This window comes from Astatotilapia calliptera, chromosome 22 (assembly GCF_900246225.1).
Source record: "Astatotilapia calliptera chromosome 22, fAstCal1.2, whole genome shotgun sequence".
Taxonomy (NCBI): Eukaryota; Metazoa; Chordata; class Actinopteri; order Cichliformes; family Cichlidae; genus Astatotilapia; species Astatotilapia calliptera.
Window position 1 is genome coordinate 20115077 of NC_039322.1, and position 25157 is coordinate 20140233.

The 25157-nt window shown below is 42.8% G+C and overlaps 1 protein-coding gene across 1 annotated transcript; it reads left to right on the forward strand.

Annotated features, from left to right (window-relative positions):
* The first annotated feature begins 658 nt into the window (after positions 1–658).
* Positions 659–25132, forward strand: rftn1a (raftlin, lipid raft linker 1a). Its single transcript, XM_026156046.1, has 10 exons — positions 659–980; positions 7266–7417; positions 14014–14197; positions 18045–18153; positions 19908–20631; positions 20716–20919; positions 21520–21629; positions 21793–21896; positions 22329–22404; positions 22722–25132. Exons 2-10 carry the CDS (start codon positions 7270–7272, stop codon positions 23169–23171), a joined length of 2109 nt encoding a protein of 702 aa, XP_026011831.1. The 5' UTR covers positions 659–980; positions 7266–7269; the 3' UTR covers positions 23172–25132.
* Positions 25133–25157: the final 25 nt, after the last annotated feature.

Below are 25157 nucleotides of genomic sequence, written 5' to 3' on the forward strand. Positions count from 1 at the left end.
TCAGAGAGCCTGGGCACAGCACTGTTAGGGTTGTTACTGTTCATGTTTTTCAGGGTTTGTTGATAAATAAAAGTTGAAATGTGTTATCATTTGAGGCTGTTAATGTTTTTCCATCTCTTGCTTATTTTGAAACTTCCTGTTTGTCATACTTTGGTGATCTGTGTGGAGGTACAGACAGGCAACATACCGGTTGCAGCTGCTGCTCCCAGGCCTCATAAGCCTGTCTGTGGCTGCTAGTTTTCAGTCAGGGTTGGATTGCCTGTCTTTCCCTGGCAACAAGCCCATCATCTCCTGGTCACAGTTTTTTGTTTTTGTCACAGTCTGGTGGTGTGACAGGGTTCCCCAGGGTGCTCTGTTCAGCCCTGTGGCCACCCACCAAACCGCACCCACCCCCCTCAGTCAGACGTTTCTGAATTATGGATAAGTCTGGATTGCTTCTTATGAAATATGAATTTTAAAAGGGGGGTAGCCCTTGGAAAAACAAAAGTCTCAGAGCCTAATGACCCCAATAGTACCCAGAATGTGACTTGTGACTACTTATTGGAGCAAAAACATCTGTAAATTACCCTGGGGTAGTCATTGAGGTAACTTTTTTTTCTCCCTCATCTAAAGGGGTGCATATTTCTCCTAAAGTGTTTCAGAGAATCCAAACCTAGAGCAGCGAGTGAGGAACAACAGGAAGGAGGAGAGAGGATGAGATAAACCGCCCTCTCCTTCACTCGTCTCCACCACACGCTGCTGCTGCAGGGAGGAAGAGGGACTTTATCGCTAGCCTGCAGTGAAGTCAGTTGTTTCTAAATGAAGGATTCGTGTTTTCTACCTATTGGAGCTGTCAGAGAGGAGAGTGAGTGCGTCTCATTCCAGCAGCAGTGACTGGAGCGCACACGGCAAAGAAATAAGAGAGAGGAGAGGGAAGCGCGTAGACTGACTCAAGCGTGAGGAGGTTTCCAGTACACCGTAAGACCGGGACTTGCGTGATCGTGAGTAAAAACAACTATAGGGTTTTCTTTAATTTCTGTAAAGTAATGGGAGCAATGTATATATGATTCTTGGCGTTTGGAGTTTGCGCATTTTTTTTTAAAGTGCACATAATGTTTATATAACTTTTCTCACTGTTGAGTAACTTATCTTCTAGAGCGTACAGCTTTCAAAACAACTTAAAAGGCGGGGTTGCGTTTCCAAGAGTAAGAAATCCTTCTTTCTTTAGTTCTTTTTTACTTTAGATTTGGGAGCCTTGCACTATAAAACACCGGTGACAGCTAGAGAAATGCTTTTGGTTTAGACGTTCAGACAGTCATTTGATTTGTGTGATGTTGTGTGCCATTTATATTCATGGCGGAACGAAATGAATAAGCCTTCTGCTCACTGTCACAGGTTGAAGTGAACTCAAGATATAGCGTGACGGAGTAAGCTAAATGTGCCGAGCGGAGATGGAAAAGCGCACGTGCGTGTGTGCGCGCGCGTCACATCGTGAAGGATTTGGTGCGTAAGCGCCCTGTCATGTATCATTTCCCGTTCACTAAACTACCGCCGTTAACGGGCTCCACCAGCCAGCCACGTGTTGTGTGTGTGTGGTTGGGGTTGAACACACCAGAGAGGGGGGGAGGGAAAGGAAAACCAGAAACATGTAATTTCAAGCTAGGCTGCGCTCACAAAATGCACGGGACAGCGATTAGTTACACGGGTATGTATGACTGCTCACTGTACAGCAACAGCGGTGACTGACACCCAGTTTATCATACTGGCCGTGCTAAGAGCTGCCTGATGTTCTCTGTGTCACCAGTTATTCTCGCTCCTCTGATATCCAGTCTAATAGGCCCGTGTATGATGGATTCAGGAACCTCGGGGCTTAGTAAATTGATGCTCCAGTCTAAGCCATCTTCCTTTGTTCATAAACTGTGCTTTAAAAAAAGAAAAGAAAAGAAAAATAGGCTGTGCGAGAAGCTGTGAGACAGACCAATACATCAATGTCATAATTTGTTTTTATCCTCCCAGTGCATCCTCATTAAAACACCGTTTGAGGTGACTACTTTGTTGCTTAGGGGGAGTCACACTTCGCTCCTAGCAACTTGACATGCTCCCTCTCTGCTCCCTGCCTGTCTTTTATCACTCTCTCTGTCTCCTTTTGCCTCATTGTATTTTTTCCCCTTCTCTTTCCTGATGATCAGCGTCCATCATGCTTGAATAGGATCTGAGTGGAGCTCCCCACCCAGTGGGAGGTGAACTGTCGCCCCAGGGCTTAGTCTGTCACCTCTAATTTTGAAATTCAGTGAAATACTGTGCAAACGCATGTATGTAAGATAGCTAAAATAAGCATGCAGTTTTCATTATAGTGCCTTGATTTATTGTTAAACAACTGCGTAAACTGCGTGACTTAAATCAGAGTTCCAAACTATTTTGGGAGCCAAGCCAACTTTATTTATAAAGCGTTTTAAAAACAGTAACCACTGATCAAAGTACTGAACAATGGACTTAAAATATGTCATATAAAATAGAAAAATAATATTTGAAACATATTTTATATAAAATATATATAAATTCAACAAATACATAGATTTTAAAGGGGAATAAGATAAACTAATAACAAAACTCTGCATGTACACTAACCTATTTATAATGCCATCCACTCACAAATAGTGCAAATTGTGGCTTTTAAAGTTGGCCCATAAAGTAAAATAGAAGCTAGCAGTGACTGTTTTATTTGCCTCTTTGTAGCTATAAATCACTTTAGTGCAACAGATACACAAGATAACAAGCACTATAAGCTGCCTTTTGCAGCAAGCATAAGCAAACACTCTTCTTTAACTTCTGGTAACAAGCATGGTACAATTTCAAGCCCCTGTTATATTTTTACTATCCCAGAAACTGTAAATTAGACTACTGTAATCATTTGGTTTAAATAAGCATGTGGTTTTCATTAGAATTTGGTTAGTATTTCATTATGCTAGCAAATAGCGAAGAGATATTAATGTTATTACTCTGATAATAATATACTTAAAGTCACAGTTTAGAGTAATCCTTGCTTATTTTACGCTGGCCCAGAGTGCATCCCTCCCTCTTCTTTTAAGTCAGTTTTCTTGTGATTGGCTGCCCCTCATAAGCAGAAGATTTGAATGGCTGGTGGTTGGGGATCACATCCAGAGCTGTGCACCTGAGATGACCATATAAGGTGTGTCTGCTCTGTCTGACAGCATAAAGAGCTAAGAGAGAGAAACCTGTCTGAATCTGAGCCTTACCAGCAGTCAGAGGACTGACCTTTTAGTTCAGATGATTTACTTGTAAATATGCTGATCCATGTTTCTGTGTATGATGGAAACATCTCTATTTTTGTAGCAGCACATACTGGAATATATTGCAGCCAAGCTCTGACATTCTCCATTGCTTTTAAATAATTGGCAACTTGCCCTGATCAGTCAACACACACACACACACACACACGCACACAGGTAGGATTTCCTCTTTTGTTCTATTGTATTTTTGGGAAGATGTCAAATGTCAGTAAATGATTTTAGGGTGTATTTGTGTATAAGGTTGTTTAAAAAAAAACTCCTACACATTCAAGAAGTGTCACATTTATATGCATCTGTTTTGTTTTTTAGTTTATTTATTTTTATTTAGTTTATTAAACAATAAAACGCTAAAACAAGAGTTCATTTAGTCATGTAGATATGTCAAGATGTTCAAAATGAACTTCAGTATGGGAGGTTCATCAAAATGGGGAAGAAAGGCAATTTAAGTGACTTTGTATCTGGCATGGTTGTTGGTGCCAGATGGGCTGGTCTTGATCTGATGAGATTGTTACACACGACCGTCTCTAGAGTTTACAGAGAATGGTCCAGAAAGAGAAAATATCCAGTGAGCAGCAGTTCCTTGGGGAAAAATGCCTCGTTGATGGGAGATTTCAGAGGACAATGGCCAGACTACTTTAAGCTGACAGGAAGGCAACAGTAACTCAGATATTTCCCCCTATTTACAAGCAGGTTATGCAGAAGAGCATCTCTGAACACACAACATATTAAACCTTGAAGCAGATGTGCAACAGCTGCAGAAGACCGCACCAGATGCCACTGTTTTCAGCTAAAGCGACTAATACAATAGATTATGAGGGGCCTAATGCAGGTATGCTATTGAGTTAGACCTAAAACAATAACAGTGTTCAGTATCAGACAGAAAATGCCAGTTTCAGCTTTTCACCATTGTGGTGACTCCCAAGTGGTTCTATCTGCATTTACTGTGAAATTCCCACAGCCTGCGTCCATCATTTAGCTCTCACTCTGCTGCCGATGAATATTGCTACTTGGAAATCGGGCATCCCACACCCCCACCCTCCCACCCCTTCCCGTGTGGCACAGGAGTTAGCAGAGCGGTGGCATAGTGCAGACGGATTATGCTCTCGCGTAAATCTGCTGTCATTTCAAAACTCTCTGTTACAAGAGATTCTCTAATGAGAAGCCCTCTGCTACTCCCTGTCTGTCTCCCTCTTCACTCTCCTCTCTCTCTTCTTCTCTCCTTTTATCTGTCTCCCTCTCCTGTCTCTACCCGTTTAATGGATGTTTTTTTGCTGTCAAGGCCTTTTCTTGCCTGTGTGTTTGCGCGACAGCAAGCGAGAGATTCTGTTTGAAGTCGACATGTAGAGAAAAAGGCCTCGCGTGTAGCGAAAAAGGCCTCAAGTCTTCAACTCAGACGAGTTTCTGTTGCACTACAACCTAGGTTTTTCATTTCAGTGTTGCGTCCAATTACAGATACAGAATACAACGAAAGGGATAATGAGGTGTCGAATAAATAGAATAGAGCAGTTGGCCAGTCAGGACCAAGACCAATCACAATTTATTTAAGAACAACTAAATCAGCTGTTACTATCAAAACGGTAAGTGTGTTATCCCAAGTGGTGATGGTTTCCCACTGTTGCATAGTGCCTTGTGAATGGAGTGAGACTTTGAATGGATGTGATGTGTCTGAAGATTTTGCATGGAGTGGGGCAAAACTTGGAATCGGATGATGAGCAGATCCAAGGGAAGTGATGGAAGACTGTTGTCTTTCTATATGATTGTACTCCCCATCTTTCCTCCTCCCTCCTAAATTTGATCCTACCATCTACTCCCAAACCTAAATCCCTATTCCCTAACCAGCCAGGATGAAGTCTGCTAAACATCCCCACATTACCCTACCTTTACCCCCGTCAGCAGACAGAGTGTATTAAAGTAGAGCCCAGGAGGGAAAATATTTAGGAGTGGATGTACATGCTGTAACTCAGTCATAACTCGGGGCCTACTCGACTGTCTGTTTGCCTGTCTGGAGACACTGTAATACTTTTACGGGACTTAGTAGGCTCTGCAGGGGAGAAGACTCGTGAGACAACAGACAAAGGGAATGGATGGCTAGAGGACAGGGGGTGTGGAAGGGCACACTGTAATGTTATATTGTAAAGACAGAAAGGATTAGAAGTGGCACATGGCAATAGATGCGGCAAAGGTTTAGTTTATTGGAATTCCCATCAGCTAAAGCACAGCAGTATCTATTCTTCCTGGGGTCCACACGGTGATATGAGGGACACAGTGAGAAGCGAGGTCGGGCAAGGTGAGGACTGAAATGGCATGACTGGAGAGATGTTAAGAAAAGAAATGTGGTTGGATGAAGCAAATGTAGAGGTCAGAACTGGTGACAAGAAAGAGGATGTTGCAAGACTGGCAATCAGACGGACACAAAAAGCAAGAATGAGAAAAATGAAGAGTTTACTGTAAGGATAATCAAGGCCATTGTGCCAGCAGTGTGCACGGAGTGGCCCTAATCAAAGGTGGTGGACAGAAGACGTAAGAGCGAGCATTCTGCAAATTAAGAACAGGAGACAGCGAAGATCTAATGGTTTATGGGAGTTTAAGAAGGGTCAAGAGGAAAAGGGAGACAATCTGATAAGATATGCTGTTGACTCTCTCCTTGTCCTTCCCCCAAAGCATCATCCCTCCATCTCTCCTCATTTGTCCTCATTATGAAGCAGCATGTTCTATTGAAAGAATGATGAGTTTTAATTATGTTCTCTTTGCAAAATTTATTATAACGGAGTGTACTCTTTTAAGACAGATGACCTACAAAAATATAACAAAGCTGCTTCCCTTTTTATTTTTTGCAACTTTTTAACCTGTATGCATGTAATGCATGTACAATACGATAAAAACTGTAAGTCACCCAAACCCACATAACGCACACACACATAGACACACACATGCATGCATGCGCAAACCAGGCTTAATGTAGTCTGTTGGGATCGTTAGCCGAGTTAATGTCCATGCACTTGGCCCAATGGGAGCGTCTGTGTCATTCTCCATGCTCCCTGAACAGATATGGCGATACAGATATAGACCTGGCCCTGGGGAACACATATACACGCTCACAAGAACACACTCGCACCCATAGATATGCAGATGCCTCATCTTGTGACTCTTACGGGCCGTGGTAGATGGGAATATTAAGCTTGTCTGTGGAGATGTTTGGAGAGTGCCAACCCTGTCACATCTGATTAGCTTGATTTTGGCCACGCCCCCCAGTCTCTTGTCATTTAGCCCCTTTCTCTGCCCCCCTCTTTTTGTAATTCTACTTTCTGTTCCCAATTATTTATAGCATTTTCCAGAGAAATTTCAAGCCATACACTGAGCTGTTTTTCCGATCACCTGTTCTCAAGGCAATCTGGTGTCCTTACATAATTTTTTTTTTACATTTATTAAAAGAACACGGATCTCTTTGTGCTTCAAGGCAAGCTTTGGATCAACATATAAATTGGTTAGCTGTACAACATGCCTAATACCTTGGTTGCCCTCTCCTCTCCTCTTTCTATCTAGTCTCGTGTCGCTCTGCTTGACAGGGCAGGAAATCAGTCTCATTTCTCCTTTAATTCGTTCTGATCAAACATGTCGCTCTCAATCAGCCCTATTTGATTAGGAGATGCCCGTATCACACCCCACCAAACAGGTAATGGCTGACGCTCTCATATTTCAGTGCGCTACAGCAGCACACGTGTCTGTGTGAGGTATGAACGTGCAAACCTTAGATACACACATTACCTCCCCCCCAAAAAATGGATTTAGGTTTGTGTGTGACTATCACACACTTTATTGGAAGTGCTAATGCATTTTGTATATTTAGAAACTCAATCGATTCCATGTCTCCCACTCAAGTCTTTGTTCCATGCTTCTCTGTTTGTTTGTTTTTCTTATCATCGCAGATCTTTTGAACAAGCTTTCTAATCTCACCCATCTCCTCTCCTCACACAGAGATATGGGGTGTAGGCTCCCAAAGTTGCGCAAGACCGAAGAGAGGCACAGCCCAGGAAACATTTACTCCACCCTCCGACGTCCTCAGGTGGAGACCAAAGTAGGAGTGGCCTACACCTACCACTTCCTGGATTTCCTGTTGGGAAAAGAAGGTATGAAGTGCAGCTCCACGTCCTGTCAGTCATCTCTGTTTAACAGACAGAAACATATCCCCATTTATGTGTACAGGTGTTTTCTTTGTTCTTCCTGAGAGCTCAAGCTGGCCCTGCGTAATCTTGCTGAAACACATACGGCAAGATCGCTGGTCACATCAGCTGTGTGGAGCTTTTTATCAGCATCCTTCAGCTCATTATATTAGTTATACGACCTATGCCTTTACGGTTTTGATGCCATCCTGTTTTCTACGGTGAAAAAAAAGCTCTGACAACCTGACTATGAGCTCCTGCCAAGTGCCAAACTGACGTTAAAGCGAGTGAGTGAGTAGCTGGCAAACATAGGTGTGTAATTAGTAGCTAAAATAGCCAAATACAGTCCACGGTTACTAGAGGCCAAAACTGAAGGAAGGAAGAGCTGCAGGATACTTGACTCAGTTTTCCAGCTAACCAGTAACAAAAGTTAAAACAGATGATGAGAGTTATTCCTTCTTAAGTGCCAGAACCATAAATAAGAAACTAAGTCATCACCCATTAGCAGTATCATCTGTCTGTTCCATATTGTTTCAGCTTAGTCTAATAGCTATTGGCTTTAACAAGAGCTCTCTCAGTATTTGTTTCCTTTGTAACCGATAGATCGGTTTTATAATTGATTCTTGGCAGAGCGAATCTAAAGATGCCTTTACAAATTTTAGTTCCCGAATCCTTCTGCTTGCTAACAATCGTTATGACAGCAATGAATGAGTGACTGACTAAATGAATGACTGATAGAGATTTCAGACGCAGCTCAAATAAGAAGAATAAATCTTGGCCCTGATATGCAGCAGGCAAGCTTCATTTAGATCTGATTCCTGGTTTGTCCCAGTTCCAGTCTGGAGGAGGCTCCTAGGAATGTGCCTTCACATTTGGCCATTCCAAAGTGATTCGGAGGAATTCTTTAAACTGAGCCTGGTTGTTTGCTGTAGTTTGCTGTTTTATGTCGAACTCTCCTTTGCTTTGTCATCCTGAACTCTGGTTACAGATTTGTGCGCACGCATGTGTGTGTGTACTACTCGTAAAATAGCCACAGTAGCTATTCTAACTTTAAACAGTCAAGTGAAATGTTTAGGTCAGCAGCTCTTGTCTTTTTTTTCCTACATTAAGTATCTTGAGGGAAGAAAGTGGCTTATAAGTTGAAGTTGTTTCTGTGTGCAGCTCCTGTTGCAGTGAGTTCAAAGCCTCTAATTCTGAGATTCAGCTGTTATTGTGCTGCAGCAGTGCCCTCTAACATCCCTTTGCTGCTCCCTCTCACAGTGACAGTGTAGTAAAGCTGACGAGTGTGCGCGACATGCCGCCTTTGGAAATGCGCGTTTTTGTTTGCACCGTTTTGCAAATATGAACAATTGTGTGTATGATAATGCGTGGGCGTGTATGCTGACTGCGTCTTTAGAACATTTGATGAGAATCCTCAAGAGGCATTTGGTTTCTAAAAATACTAATTCTGCCATTATGCCGGTGTGGTCTGTGGAGAGAAGGCGTGAGGGGAAAAATAGGGGTGTGAAGGAGAAACCGTTGCGTCGAAGCCTCTTTGCCTTATGGCTTAATGTTTCTAAGACCCATCACCTGACAAGGAGAAGCAGGTGCGAGCAGCTCACCGAAATCCTTTTTCTGTTCGAGTTTCAAATGCAACAGTGTAACAGACAGCAGGCACAAAGCCACAGCCAAGTGGCACTGGTCCGGTTGCCAGTCGGCTTCGTTTTCAGCCAGCCCTGTTATGTTTGGCAAGTGGGTTAGGCTCTAGTGTTGGCAGAGAGAAATATGGCAACCCCAAATGGTGGTGACCAAAACAGACAATAGACATGAGGATTGCTTGTCTTCCTTGTTGCTGAAGGCGGTAGCAGATAAATTGTCTAATCACATGTGCCGCAGCATACACACATATAGATGCAGGAGGACCACACACACTCTTACACGGTGATCATATAAGCATCCACGGTGCTACATTCACACACAAAAAAACACTTCATAGCACTTAGTCAACAGAGTTAGTGTTATCGTTCAACAGACAGGCAGGTCATTTATATGGTAAACTCACTGACGCCACCTGAGCTGCTTAAGATTGGTAGACTATTTTAGGATAAACACAGCTACTATGAATTGATTGTGTGTGTGTGTGTGTGTGTGTCTGTGAGAGTGTATATGCCGGCCCCTCTCTCTCCATTTGTGATAGAGAGACCAAGAGAATTGAAGGATTCCTGGAGGATTATCTGATTGTTTGTGGAGATTGAGAGACCTCATTCCCAGCAAAGGGATTTATTTGTATTTGTGTGTGTACGCGTGTATGTGTTTGTGTGTATGTAGGAGGCAGATAGAGGAATCTGTATGTCAGCCTGTGTCATTGAGGAAACCCACGGTCAAATGCGTGCTTTAATTCAATTTGGCTTCCATTAATAGTATTATTTCCCTGCCAGCGTGACTTGATGACTCCTCCACAGTAACGAAAAACAAATATTTTCCCCGGTGCCGCTGTGAAATATGGGAGACTGGATGGCTGTTTATTAAACTAAGTTGTGTTCTCGGGAAGAGGAACTTAATGTTCAGAGTGAGGAGGAACACAGTGTGATTTCTAACTTGACCTTTGACCGCTGAGTGATGAAACTCACCAGAAACAATGTTGCTGATGATACAGTGTCAGCCTTTGTTTTCTGAGCTCTCGCAGTGGTTGAGCTAAAAAAGAAAAATATTATTTGTTTTCCATGTGACTAAGCCCAGCTCCGGGTCACGGCAACCCTGTGATTAATCCAAGGAGGATGAGGAGAAATATGTTCAACATTTCGGGCATTTGCCCTGCGGTTCACACATGGCCATTTATTTGGTTTGTCAAGGCGCGTCTCGTCACGTGACTCCATTCTAATGTCTCCTTCTATTCAGCGGTCTTATTACTCTCTAATCACCGGTCTGCTGTAGCTTGACAGATCGTCTTGGCTTGGCGAAAGGTACGATGATCTTCATTATCGATGCTGTAACACTGATCGGTTACCTCGACATTGTCAGCGTGAATGTATGAAATCTAACAGCCAGGTGTGGCATTTAAACCCGGCCGGCTTTGGTGTGGAAGATCTGCTCAGTAATGAACAGAAGAAATGGAAAAGAATGGAAAACCAGGTAGAAAAGAGTGGAGAGTGCAGTCATGGTGGTTTATTAGAGAACAGAGGACAAAAAAAAAGAAGAGTTGTGGTGAATGCTCGCTGGGTCTGGTGCGGGGAGGGGAACGAGCAGCTTGTGAGTGAGGAGAGAGGAGAAGTCGAGAGAGAGAGAGCTAGAGGTGTGAGAACGAGTGAGCGGGAGCCAGGACTCTGCCGACGTGTGAGGAAGGAAGTTAGGTGTGATGCTGTGTGACTAACGCTGGTCTCTGGAGCAGACAGCGAGGAGCTGAACTCTGCTGATGACTTTCTGCTGCCCTGCAGAGATGGAGACCCACTCGGCTCATTAAAACTTACAACATGTGTCTAATGCTCAGCTCTGTGTGTGTCCCTGTGTGTGTGTGTGTGTAGCTGGAGCTGTTTGCGGTGCTTTTGCATACCTGTGGGCAAGTTTATTTTCGAGCAGAGTTATGCGCACAGTTTTTGCAATGGTTTTGCGTGTATAATTGAAGTATTTTTTTTGTACTTCACTCACACCACAACGTTATGGCAGATTTTTCCTTACATGGCCTTGCTATTAGAATATCTCATGTGATGCATTTGGCATGCCACAGATCCATCACTTGTGGCATCTGCACATTGCCTGACGCATTTTTTTTCAAGGTAAGCATATCAACATTTTTCAAAACGGAGAGCTTGTCAGCCTGACGTAGTTCAAATCGTCCCTTTTTTTTTTTTGCAGTTTCAGTCTTATTGGCAAAAGGCCTTGAGAGAATGCCAGCAAAGATGGCAGAGAGATGCTATGTGTCAAAAGTGAGCCAGACTGGAATTCACAGCATCACAAGTACATGGGCACTGTATGTGCCTTAAGCGCCACACTGTGTTCTCACCACAGCAAAACCTTTTCTCTCTGGTTTGTACTTGTCAGCCATGTTTTGTGAACCCGACGCTTTCTCTGAGACATTTCTCATAAAGTGTGTGTACTGAGGACATCGTTCCTCCATTGTCAAAACTCAGATACTGACCGGCAACTCTCATAACTTGGAGCTACATTCCTCAAACGGCGGGGGAGCTCCAGGCTCCTGGAAGTTGATTATTTTATAGTCACTGTTTTGGCACATATTCTCGCCTAAAACCTCTGCAAGTCATTAGAAGGCTATTTAAATAAACGTGAACCTCCAGCAAGCAGGGGGATAAGCCTTGAGGGTGGCTGTAAGTAGTAATCCGCATGCATCACCTAGCAGGCTTAGCGCAAGCGCTTTCTTCCTAACGCACGCACACACTCAGACAACAGAGGCAAAAAGATGGCCCGCACGCACACGCGCATTCGCTCGCACAGTGATGCTGTGGCACACATACACTGCAAAATATGCTTTACAGTCACACATTGAAATTCTGGGATTTGTACAAGGAATTAATAAGCCCTTTCAGGCAACTACAGGAAGGGGATGACTCTCACGCTCTACATGTAGCTTGTGAAATCATGGGTCAAAAAGTGAGACATTGCCTTTAGCCCAGTGTGGCAATGATGTGGTCAAAGCTGAGATAAAAATAGAAGATCCACAGAACTGTCCCACAGTTGCTTCTTGTGCCCGTGAAACAATGTATCCTTGGATTAGTCTCTCTTTTAAGCAGTTGTAGTGTGTGGATGGACATTTTGATAAAAACACTCATACTTACTTAAATGTGCACTTTGCCCTCTTAGTTTCAAACCCCAAAAGTCACAGAAAAAAAGACAGTTTGATACTGATGCACCCATCAGACTCTTTCACCCTTCTGACACTAACCTCCCTGGCACCACAAAACTCCAGCCGGCTTTTCGGCCCTGAGCCGTTCCCATTCTGGAGCAGAATCGCATCCTCCCTTTTAAATCCCACAGTGGCAGACGGTATAAATGAAGTCGCTTCCCAGCCTAAAGCACTTGCAGAACACCCTAATAACTTTCTGTATTCCTGTCGGCATTAGCTGCGATGCCTCGCCTGCATCTCGTTGGTGGGTGAGTGCCAGCCGTGCAGGGCTAATGACGGCTAATGACTGTTTACGGTGACAGGATCGTTGTTATCCCCCCCCACACCACCACCACCCTACCCCAGTCTCCAGCTGTTATTATTATTATCACTGTACTGCTTTTGATAAGTCCCCACAGACACCCTTTTAAGTGTTTGCCTGATGAAAGGCTCTTGTGGTTCCAAGCATTTATGCCAAAATGATGTGATGGTTGGATTTTCTCTGGGAGTTTTTTTCCCCTTTCTTTCTCCTATTGTTTCACTGAGATGGGAGTCAGGAGAATGTGTCCTCATGTGCTTGTATCCCTAACATACTTGCCAGCTTCTTGGGTGTCTGTATGTGTGTGTATGTGTGAACATGCCAGATGATGAGGAACAAATTGAAAATGAGATGGTTTGCACATTTTCTTTCCCTCTCTCTCTCCATGTGTGGATGTCTGTGTGTTTTGTGTGTGTGTCTAGTTAATTTATTCAGGTTATTTTCTCTTCTCCAGACCCATGCAAATGAGATTGAATGGGGAAGGATGACAAGCATTCAGGCACAAACAGACAGCCTCATCTCTCGCTCTCTTTCTCTGCTCTCCTCCTTCTCCAACCCAGCTCTGCTAACCGACTCGTTCTTTCTGTCTGCTGTTTTCTTTACTTGTCTTCTCTCTTTTTTTTATTCCCCTCCCTGCCGCCCTCCTCCCTCTCACACACCTGGCTTCGCTCAAACACCCAGCCATGTGCATGCTTCCTTAAAAGCCTGTAAACAGGCAGAGAGCCTTACTACAATGCACCGACCTCAAGAGGGTCGCTCTCACAAACATTGCGCTCTCCCTGGTGGATTTGCCTCCATACGATAAGCTCTGCTAACCATTTCCACTGAAGTAAACGGGTTTTCTTTCCATTGTGTTTGGTAATAAGAGAAGCGGCTCTGTGTTAGCGATTGCTGCTAATACCGTACGCCCAAACAGGCGATGTGATAGCATTGTCTGTCAAACCTTTTGATGTGTGTGTGTGTGTGTGTCTGTGTCGGGGGGAAAGATGTGTTAAACTCTCTGTTAATATGGGCGAATGTGGTTCCTAATAAGCACTTTCCAGCATCTGTCCATCCATAACAGTGTGTGTCCCTGCACACTTGTGTGTGTTTTCCAAAAGCCAGACTGTGCTGGTGACAGTGAGGACAGAGGCTAATAGTTCCGGTGTAATTAGTTTCAGATTTAGCATGAAGATGCCATGTGTTGTTGTTCAGTGTGAATTATCATAATGAAACATGCTCCATCTTTGTTCCTTCACACCCTTTGTCCCTTTGTCTCTTTCCCCACCTCTCTGTTTTTTTTTCTGCCCCCACCTCTTTGTTTCAGCTTTTATCCACTCCTATGTAATTCTCTGCCACCTTTTACAACCTGCTCCTTATTTCCCATTACCCTATCCTTGTATAACCTTGTTGTTCTCCCTTTCCTCTCACCCATTTTCCTCCCTCCAGAGGTGCCGGTGTCATCAGTCCTTTGTCTGTCCTCGGTCAGAGAGCTGCCGGTTCAAGTCAGGGAGCTCTACACACAGGGTTTTGTCCTGGTTGCCGTCCACCCTTTTGTTCACCCCTGCGGGCCCCGCCAAGCACACATCCAGCGCCAGCTCCACCGGGCCGTGCTGGTCCGAGAGACACCGAGGTAAACCTATTAAACATGCTTATGCCTATGAGCAACTGTACCCAGCTTTAGGGAAGAAATTGTAACCTGTAAGATTATTCACTCCAGATTGATTAAGATAATTAAGATGATTAATTTGCAGCCTCATTTAGGCACTCGTTTGAAGCTGCCAACCTATGTGACTTCATTGTTTTGACATGGAAGCCAATTGAGACTCATTATCACAAGCTTCCTCACCTGCTTTTTTTTTTTTAATTGCTGGTGAGTCAGCCACTTAAAATGGCTAACTTTAGCTCTGTATCCCAATTCTCTCACTCTTGACTATAAATGTAATATACTGTACTGAGACTAAATCGTGTAGCTGTCTCATCTGTAACCCAGTTCTTCTTCACTTCTTGCATGTTTCCAACCTGAGTTCATTTTCAGCGTCTCATCAAAGAAGTTAATGAACCCAAATATAAACCATGAGCTCTCCTAACACTGTTCATTATTTATGAGTATATATCATCATATGTGTAGTCCTGTTGATGTGTTTATTGATGGCTCGGTTTCATTTTTATCTTTGCATCATATTAAGTTTTCCCAACGTTCTCCGTCTGTTTTCCTGATTTTCATTTATCCTATGTTGACGTTCCTGTTTTTTCCAGTTGCCTGTGCTAGCTTTTTAGCCATTTTGGCACAGGAAGTTGTCTTGAGACTGTTTGTATTGTAAGGTAAAGACACTACAATATTATTCAGAGAACCCCTGTAGTCAGACAATCCCCAATGAGTAAGCACTTGGTGAGAGTAGAAAGGAAGAACTCTCTTTTAACAGGAAGAAACTGCAGAACTGGGCTCAGGGAGGGTGAACTGTCTGCTGCAATTGGTTGTGTGGTGGAGGAGAAAGAGCGAGGAAAAAAAAAGGAGCACAGACAAAACACAAACTTTAGGAGACAGAAGAGAAAAGTTTATGAAATGCTACTGTGGCATGAAAACGAGCTGGCAATGAACAATGGTGAAAGGAGGAGGAATGCTCAGCCAGCCTAAAGCAGCACAACTAAGTAAGGGTTCAGTGTCATGTGATCCAGCCCCAATTTTAAGCTTTATCAAAAATGAAAGTTTGGGCCCTAATCTTAAAAGTAGATAGGGTGGCTGTCTTCAGAGTCCAAACTGATAACTGAAGGCTCTTCTTCTGGAAATTGAAAATATGCCTCTGCGCTCTGAGATTGAAGAGCTCTGTTGGGATACGATGGTACTATGAGGTCTATAAGATATGATGAGGCCTTATTATTGAGGAATATTGAACCAGACGTTTGGTACATTTCCCATGGTCTTCTATATGATCAAACTTCTTTGGACAAGAGTTTCCCGTACTGGCTGTTAGAAACAAAATAAGTTTAGGGCACTGCTGCATATTACTTTTCAGACCCAGAGGATAGATCAGTTTTATAGTTTGTGGAGTACTAAATTTTATGATGACTTCAGTTGCTCCCAGTAGAAGAATAATGGTTGGCTAGTCTGACCATAAGAGGTTTAAAATGTTTCTCCCATTTTGTGACTTACCTAAAAATCTGCCCGACTGAATTTAGAGAAACATTTATGTTTCAGGGATTCACTAAGGTTTAGCACTGTCATCAGTTCAGTTCAATTCATTTTTATTTATATAGCACCAAATCACAAAAACAGTTGCCTTAAGGTGCTTTATATTGTAGGGTAAAGACTCTACAATAACAGAGAAAAAAACCCAACAGCCAGATGACCCCCTATGAGCAAGCACTTGGTGGCAGCGGGAAAGAAAAATTCGCTTTTAACAGGAAGAAACCTCCAGCAGAACCAGGCTCAAGGAAGGGCAGCCATCTGCTGCGTCAGGTTGGGGATGATGGGAGAGAGAGGCCAAAAGACAAACAGTGAAAGAGAGCCAGAGTTTAATCATTACTGATGGAAAGAGAGGTGAGTGAGGAACACCTCAAGGGTTTTGTAGCCACAGCTTTCCCATCTAGTGGCCTTCAGATTCAAGGCACTTCTGCATTGGCTTCTATTTTTCTGACCTGGAAGTTATGTTCATGCTTTTTACTGTCTATGGCAGGGATATCAAGCTAATTTTACACTTTGAGCCACGTAGAGATCACTCTGATCTTAAGTGGGCCGGACCAGTGAAACTCCTCTTTCTGTCAGTGTGAAGAAGTTAAACTACACAAATTCACTCTCAAATATTGTAATATAAGAAAAAAAAAGTTACATTTCAATTTTTTTTGATGACAGATTTTTTTTTCTTCACTGTGAAAATGTTATATTTCTATTGTAGTGGGGAAAAAATGTATATCTTCTGTCATAAATTTTTTTTTTACCCATTACTTGATTACTTTGGTGTAATATGAAGTGCCATGGCGGAGGTCTTTATCATTAAGAAAAGCTTTAAAGTGGTGAAAATACTGTTCACATTTTCCAAAGTCTTCAAGTGGGCTGGACTGGAGTCTTTGCCAGGGTGATTCTGGTCCTGGGACACCTCTGGTCTATGGTTAGCAGGCTAGCATGAGGAAGTGGTGCTAGCATAAAAACAATGGCGTGTCTCATGTTGGAACTAGCATGGCTACAGAGCTGCAGTCTATAAGCCCACCAGTATTTGAACAAAGAGGAAATTCTCTCTTTGGATATTGTTTTTAGATGGTGGTAGTTTATTGCATCCCATTTCTGTCACTATTTGTTTTTCCATTTTCAAAATATATGGATAGGATCTGATCCTTTTAACAGCTCATGCTCTCTCCAACAAGTCATCATCTTACTAGAACCTTTTTAAAATAATTATTTGAATAAAGATGTCTCATGTAGACAGGATCATTCCTTTGTCTTTTATTCAGAGAGCTTTGATTACATAGTTTGTAAACTCCCATTGGTTGTCATCTATACACCATGAAATTAAAGGCATTACTTTGTTTAGTCTGCAGTTTTTGGCTAGCCTTCTCTCTTCCTCTTGTGTGAATTCAAGCAATGGTTTACACACACACACACACACACACACACACACACACACACACACACACACACACACACACTCTGTAGTGTACCGACAGGTGCCAAGCTGCTCCTTTGATGCCCCTCCTGCCAAGTGGTCCTGCTGCTTCCTGGCACCTGTCACCGTGGAGACGGCTGATTGCATCATCAGCACTCGCCAGAGGGGAACGGCACACTGAAAGAGAGAAACCATCTCTCCATCCTTTCATCTGCTTTCTTCAGTGATGACCGTCCCCCACTTTTCCTTTGTCCTCGTCACCCCCCTTTCGTCCCCTTTACTCTGCCTTTTATCTCCCCATCACCACCATCCCCTTTCATCAAAAACCCTAAAAATGAAAGGGAAAAAAAATATGACAGATCTACTGTTTCAAATCTAGCTGAGAATGTCGCTCACGCCTCAGAGCGCAAGATATTACCACGGCCTTCCCACTGACCTCAATCCAAATCTGAAGAGGCGTATCTGAATACTCCTTTTATGATGGTGTCTTGCAGCGGGAGCAGAAGGAAATTCAGTCCTTCTTCTGTCTAATAAGTCTTTTGTGGTTTTGATGAATGTGTGTTCTCCTAAAATGGAAAATTCTCCCTGTATCAGATTTGACATTATGTTTCTGCTGCAATCATTTTGAGCCAATGAGTGCTTGTGAACAGGAGCACATCTGCCAGATACTATATAGCTGTAGCTCCTTTAGACTAATGCTACTATGTAATGCTACTTTGTCATGCTGTGGCTATAATGACCAGGACATAAAAAACTAAATGAGACCGTCTAGCACAATGTCATTAGAGAGCCAGCGTATTCTGGCATTTTCTACTTCACAAGAGCAGAATTTAGCTAAAGTATACATTTCTCACCTTAAATTTATTTCTCACCCTTTAGTTCAGAGAAAAGCCAACTGAGATGGGCAAGAAATCGTCTGGAGACGGATGTCTGTGTGGCTGGTCATCAAGCCGCTGACCCAGAAGTCATCCAGAGCTACGTCAAGAGGGTGAGTTCAATTGCAAGTGTAGGCAGCTCAAGCTTCACTGTGTCATATAGATGTAAAATAGTATGTCACTTTCATCACCTTGTATACCCAAAACATCATCCAGTGTTACTTTATTGAAGCCGCATGTGCAGAATGCTGGTCCTCATGTTTCTACAAGTATTTGGAGGAAAGGCCTTGTTGTGAAAAATGCACACAGGTTGTTTCCTGCTTGGTCAGAAGAAGACAGGAAGACATTAAGTATATTTAAAATTCTTCTTCTTTCATGGTTGCCTTACCATACTTACCCTCCTCGCTCACTGTCTCCATACCTGTTGCACTGTTTCTCTGTGTGTTTGTGTGTTTCACGTTGGCACAGCACGACTGTGACGGTAAAGGAAATATTACCCTGCTCATATGGCCACAGGCAACTGCCTATAATTGCCTGTCTGTGCCATATGGTAGCTCTGCCTTTGGTACTAGCATGCAGATCGTCTTCATTTCAAATGGGGCTTTTCCATTTTAAAATCTTGCAAATTCACCTGGCTGAAGAGATTTTAACAACGCGTTGTGACAGGAGCTGAACAAAAACCCAAGCCCAGATGTCATACGTAGGACCCAAGAGGGAGTTTAAAAAAAAAAAAGATGGAAGAGAAGAAATCAGCAAAAGACACTGGATTTTGACTAGTTTCCAATTACACTGTTTGCTAAACCCGTAACAAGGAAACCAAAGGAGAAGGAACATAACGAAGAGAGTGTCATTGTAAACTACAGAAAGAAGTAAGCCCCAAAGATGGCATGCCAACACAGAGCCTCATGGTTGGCATTTATCAGCTGTTAAACTCACTTTTAGTCTTTCTGCTCATGAATTCTCCAACAGTTCTACATTGGGAAATGAAAATGTGCACTATTGAATAGATTGGCATTTGAACACCCAGAGAGCACAAAGGAAAACCTGATTGGATGGAAATGCACATCACTGAGTATAATATGATAGGCTTCGGCAGCGTGACATGAATAACCAATCAGATCACAAGCTGCCAGAGAGAGTTCGAGATAAGAACCCAGGAGCTGCATCGAGCAGGCAGACTGATGGAATATATATATATGTGTGTGTGTGTGTGTGTGCGCGTGTGTGTGTGTGTGTTCAGTTTTGAAATTTTATACTTTTTTTTTCTCGCCCCACTAGGGTACCCACTCTGTCTCCCTCTGGACATACTCATCAGATAAATCTGTGTGTAAACTTTGCGCGTGTGTTGGTAATAGCGAGTGTTTTTAAAAATGTGATATGCATGTATGGACGAGTGAAGTGTCAAAAGTAGCGGGTAATAGGGGAAGATGTGTCTCATTATTGTTCAGTGTTAGTTTGCGATCTGATTTCTCTCCTGTCGAGTCTGTCTAAAACTGTCAGCCCAAATATCAGCTGACAATTAACCACCAGAGCTCCGTGGGAGGGAGCAGCATGCGCACACATACACAGACCCACACACAAACTCTGTCACACATGTACACACACGGGTGCGTTGAGATAATGAGGTCCTTTTGTCATTTGAATATTTGATCTTTGCAGATGATTAGGTAGGTTGTTATTTTGCAGAATATCTAGTCTGCGTATGTCAGCCTTTGTTTGTGTGTAAATGAGGCTTTGTTTGCCTATAGTAAAAAAAAAAAAAGACTGCAAATTTATTTGTGGTGCAGTGAAAGACATCCTTTATATGTATGCATCGCTCAGCTTTGTTATAATAGAGCGTATGGGTGTGCATATATTGCCGTTGCAGATTCAGGATGTAGCAGAGCAAGGTGTGATGTTTGTGGGCTTTCTCCAGCAGCCGGGGGGAGGACCTTGCTTCTTAGGAAATTGGGATCCCGACGAGCTGTCGTCGTTACATTCAAGCCCTTCTCCCATACATCGACACCCCTTCAGTGCCAACACCAGCCCAACGGATCCTACAGAACCTCGTCAAAATGGTGCTGAAACTGATCGGTGCTCCTCTGAGTTAGATCATTGTGAGTTTAAATGTAATCCACAGGAGCACAGCACTTTGGGCCCAAGAGAACCAGACTTTAGCCCCGCCCCAGGAGAGTCTAGTGAACAAGTTCTTACCTCACAGATCAGCTTCAAAGAGTCAACGAATGAACCTCAAAATCACGTCAAACCTGGTTTAGACATAGTTCAAAGCTCTGCAGAGACCCAGGGGAACGGGCTAACTCCGACCCTTCCAGAAACAGTAGGTTCAACAAGGCCGCAGGAGCATGGTGTACCAGGAGCTAAAGGAAACTTGAGTGGATGCACAGAAAAACGTTTTAGCCTTCCAGACCAGAGAGAGAGACGTGGTTCAAGCTCAGACAGCTGGCTCAGCTCTCCAGAGCTGGATCGTAACAGTGAAAGAAAGTCTGCTCGTGCACGTGGGCAGAGCACAGTGACGACGCACAACAACAACCACATCAGGCTAAAGAGTTCCGAAGAAGACAAGGGGGCAACCTCGCCACTGGCGCAGGCCAGTAAGTACGCAGGATCCTGTTTGCTTGTTTACTCGTTGGGTTGTTTCTCCGTTTGTGAATTTTACCTGTTTGCATGTCCTGTAGGAATGCAGCTCTTTGCACTGTACAACCACACAGAAGAGCTGAACAGCTCTATGAGGTTCTACTCACTCAGGGTGCCACTGCAAGTGCAAAAGGAGGCAGGGCTAATCACAGGAGTTGATGCACACTGGCTCGACCACTTGACCCAGCATTTCAACAGCGGAGCACACCTCATTGATGGGTTTTTCCATCTCGGAGATGATAACGGTAAGTCCTGTAACCATAGCAATGCAACACCATTTTTCCATGTACTGTCATACGTAAAATAAAAGTTGACAGACCAAGGTTGTGCTTCCACTCCTTTCATGTCTTTAATTGATTGTTTTCACTTGTTTGATTTTAGTTTCAAAACTGAAAGTATGGAGTCATTTTGGCTTAATTTTTATCCAATTCAGTAATTAATCTAAATGAATCCTTTCATACTATATGCTTGCATAGATTCATGGTGTGGAAAGCACCCATCTTTAACATAACCAATACAATAGCACAAACTCCTCACCCACTAAATCTATGACACTGCATTTCATGGATGCATGGATCTACAGCCTGAGCTCAGGCTGTAGATCCATGCTTCACTGTTGAGTAATGGATGATATGCATGGTGTTATGTGCAGAAAGTCCACGGCTTATGCCATAAGTCACTGTTCAGCCACCCATGGAATAAGCAGGCTTAAGTCGAGTGGAACAGGGGATGAAAAATGAGAGATTGGAGAATAGAGATTTAGTTTTTAGTTCCTCTTTGAATCCCATTTATCCATTTGTGTTTATCTAACTCTTGTCTCCAATTTGTCCCCTTTTTCTCTCCAGCTAATGGGGTTTCATCTGTGGATAGCGTGTTCATCCTCCAGACCTCTGCTGAGGAAACTGCAAACACTTCTTATGATGCTATCGTAGTTGAGCAGTGGACAGTTGTTGACGTGAGGTTTTTCAGGCTTTTAAAGCTCTAGATAAAATGTGCTCTTTTGAGCAACCATTTTGGCCTTAAGCTTGTGCCATTACCTACCTGCTTGCATTTTGCATGCATATATGTATGACTGCATTCTTTATATGTGAGACATTAGCACTCTTTCCTCTGTCCAGGGTGTTATGGTGAAGACAGACTACATCCCACTGCTTCAGTCTTTAGCTCCGTATGGATGGAGACTGATGTGCGTGCTACCCACACCCATTGTCAAGACAAACAGGTACCCAAGAAAAAACACACAACTGTCCTACCATGCACCCAGATCCACTGAGTCAGTACGTGCTCTGAATCGTATCACCTAAACTCAGCAAGGACTACGCTTTGTAGACTGATTCTTTCTCCTAAGATGTTGCCTGCCTCATTGTTTTTAGGATTAGGACTGACAGCGTGGCTTAGATATGCAGGACAGATGGTCCAAGATCTGACAAATCTTGATCATATGCTCATCACAACATGAAACCGCTTTTGAAATCAGCCAGGGCTCGCGAGCAGTAACGCTGTCATTGAACTGCTGTTGTCTTGTAACCTGTCACTTTTACAAACTGCAGCATGCAGAAACTGGATTTCAGTAAATACAGTGGCGTGCACGCTTCTCGCACTACAGCGTAGCAGGTTAACAGTAGTAAAAGTGCAGCTCTCTGTCTTTGTGCAGTGACGGGAGTTTGTCGACGAAGCAAATTCTTTTTCTTCAGAGACCCGTTTTGCAGCGCAAGAGAAAAGACTTCAAGGTTTGTCTCCCTTTCTTCTTCTTCAATCTTCGCAACAAACCTGTCACTCTTCTTCTGTTGTGCCTTTAGGGCACGTGACTTTATGTCACAGAAGGTGCCATTAAAAAGTCATGTTTCTAAATATGGGATGTACAGCGAATATATAAATCCACTCTGGAAAAGTCTAATAATAGGCAAATAGTTGGCCTAAAACTGTACAGGAAGAAGGCATCAATAAAAGAGGCTTTGTTGTACTTTGTCAGGTGTCTGGAGAGATAGAAAGAAGAAGACATGACACAAAGCACAAAACTGTCTCAAACGCATGTATTTGATTTCAGATGCTGAACCTCAGGGGTCGCAGCAAGGCAAAGAAAAGTGCTACTGGAGAATTACTAGAAGAGAGAGAAACCAGGTCCCCTTTGATAGAGACAGAGATGGACAGGTTAAGAAGAAACTCAAAAGAGGAGGAGGAGGAGGAGGAGGAAGAGGAGGCGGGAGGAAGAGGGAAGAGCAGGGACAGCGGAAAGCGCAAAAGAGCAGTCCTGCAGCAAGGTGGGGATAAAGGGGAAGAGGATGCACCACATCAAAAGGACTTCTTGTTCCTGTCGAAGAGCAGAGCTTCTCTTGAAGACCAGGAAGAGGAAACTGACATTGACAAGATCCCACTGCCCAAGCAGGAGAAGTCAGTAAGATGGACAGATTTCTATCAGGAAGCCAACGCAGGGCCCAAGGAGGCGGCGAGGGTGGAAGAGCGGATCAGACAACAGCTCTTTTCTGGTGTTTGTTGACATATTCGGCACAAAGCGGGCAAAGGGCACTAAAAGCTGGTTAGTCTATAAAAAAGCTTTTCAACTTTTTGTTGACTTGCATTTTTTTTAGTTCTTTGTGAACAAGCCCAGAAATAACCACTGTATTCATATTGCGTTCTGTTGCTAACGCTTCTATCTGCTCTGTTTAGGGCATTATCACAATGCCTTTTGAGGTCGTAGCTCCTGTAAATGGGAAAAGTGTTGTGCAGTCTTCTGCTTCGGGTTGGTGCTGCTATGTGTCTTTAAATGAAATGAGACTGTACAACCTAGAGTTAGCCTCCAGTCCAAGCCTTAAGTATTATTCTTTCACACTGTTGTATTTTACTACATTCTTGTAATAGGACTGTGAGTTTTGATTTCAATGGGCTCACTGTATTTTTATATGTATGAAAAAAAGTATAATTTAAGAGGAAAAACAAGTGCGTAGTACTGCATTACAGCCTGAATCGATCCGTTTGTGTTCGCTTATGCGACGGCGGAAGAGTAACAAGGATGCAGCTCAGTGATGTTGATGGTATTTAAATCATTTGATACGTTGTTTTGATTCCAGTTTGTGAGCGCTTAAATGTGTGTTTTTGCTCACGTATCTCGGTCACGATTGTTAATAATCTACCCTATTTTGAAGGATTTGTTTAGAATGAATAATAATAGCACATATATAATTATCAGATGGCTTAAATTCTCACAGGTGCAGGAAAAAGTTAGTTTTTTTTCCATATTTCTGTAACAACATGATCTGTCATCAAATTTGTCTAGTGTGAAAAGTAGAAAATATTATGTGACACTCTCTATTGAGGAAAGTGACCATTTACTGGTATGACTGGGCCACTGGTAAGCCATTATGGCCTAGATGCCACAAAAAAAGCTTCAAACGATAAGTCTACCAACACTAGGTTTCACATATCAGACGAGGTTCTTATCCTTCAATGGGGTGCTTTCAAAAAGACAATTTATTTTAGTCTCATTGAGCTACAAATCTCACTTGTGCATGTGATCTTTAGTAAATTGCACCAGTGTTCTTGGAGAGCAGTGCTTTTCGCCTTACACTCCTCTGCAGCTCACCATTATTGTTCAGTGTTCTCCTGATGATAGACTTACAAACATTATCCAAGCAGTTAGCCTGGGTTTCTTTGGGGTTCGTACTCCTTTCTCTTTGTCAGCCACTCCTGGGGAGGGCAACACTAGTGGGTGGGTTTGCATCCTTTTTCAGGGTGGTAAGCGTAAACAATTGTTATTCTGAAATCCTTAGAAATTCCTTCCTTCCTTTGTACGTACGGCGACAAAGGGTAATTATTCACTTCCCTAAATGTGAGTTATGAAGAATAGACTTTGATAGTTCTATAAATAAAAACAGAGAGCACACACACAGTCAAGTTTTAGCTGATTAAAACTGGAAATTCTTAGGTTCAGATTTCACCTACCTTTGCCACACACAGACATACAATCATGGATCATTTTCCTCAATAACTAAATGAAGTTAATAAGTGAGCATCTTTTTTTAAAAATTTAATCAGTAGTTAGGACTTTTGTTAAAATCCGGTAACAGTTTGGATCTAATTTGTGCAGAAATATAGAAAAAACTAACGGTTTATAAACCTTTATCCTGCAACATTATCAGTATGAATCTCAGATAAACAGCAAGGGTCGGGATTTGAAGTGCACTGAAGTCTTGAGTTTTGTTTTTATTATTGTAATAAGGTGTTGGTTGCAATTTGTCAGAGGAAAAGATAACAAAGCCTGTGTTAAACAAATTAACTGTCTACAGGGCTAGAAACTACTAGAGGCTGTTGATTAATTAACACTTTTTTTGTAATTTGGGTAAACTTGACCTTAGAAAATGTGTAATTTAAAAATCAGATATTTACGACTCATTTCCTGGACCACCTGTGTTGTGTATAAGTAGTGTAACATGTAGGTCTTCATATAAAAAAAAAAAAAAAGAGTCAATAAAGTCTTTGCAGGCGG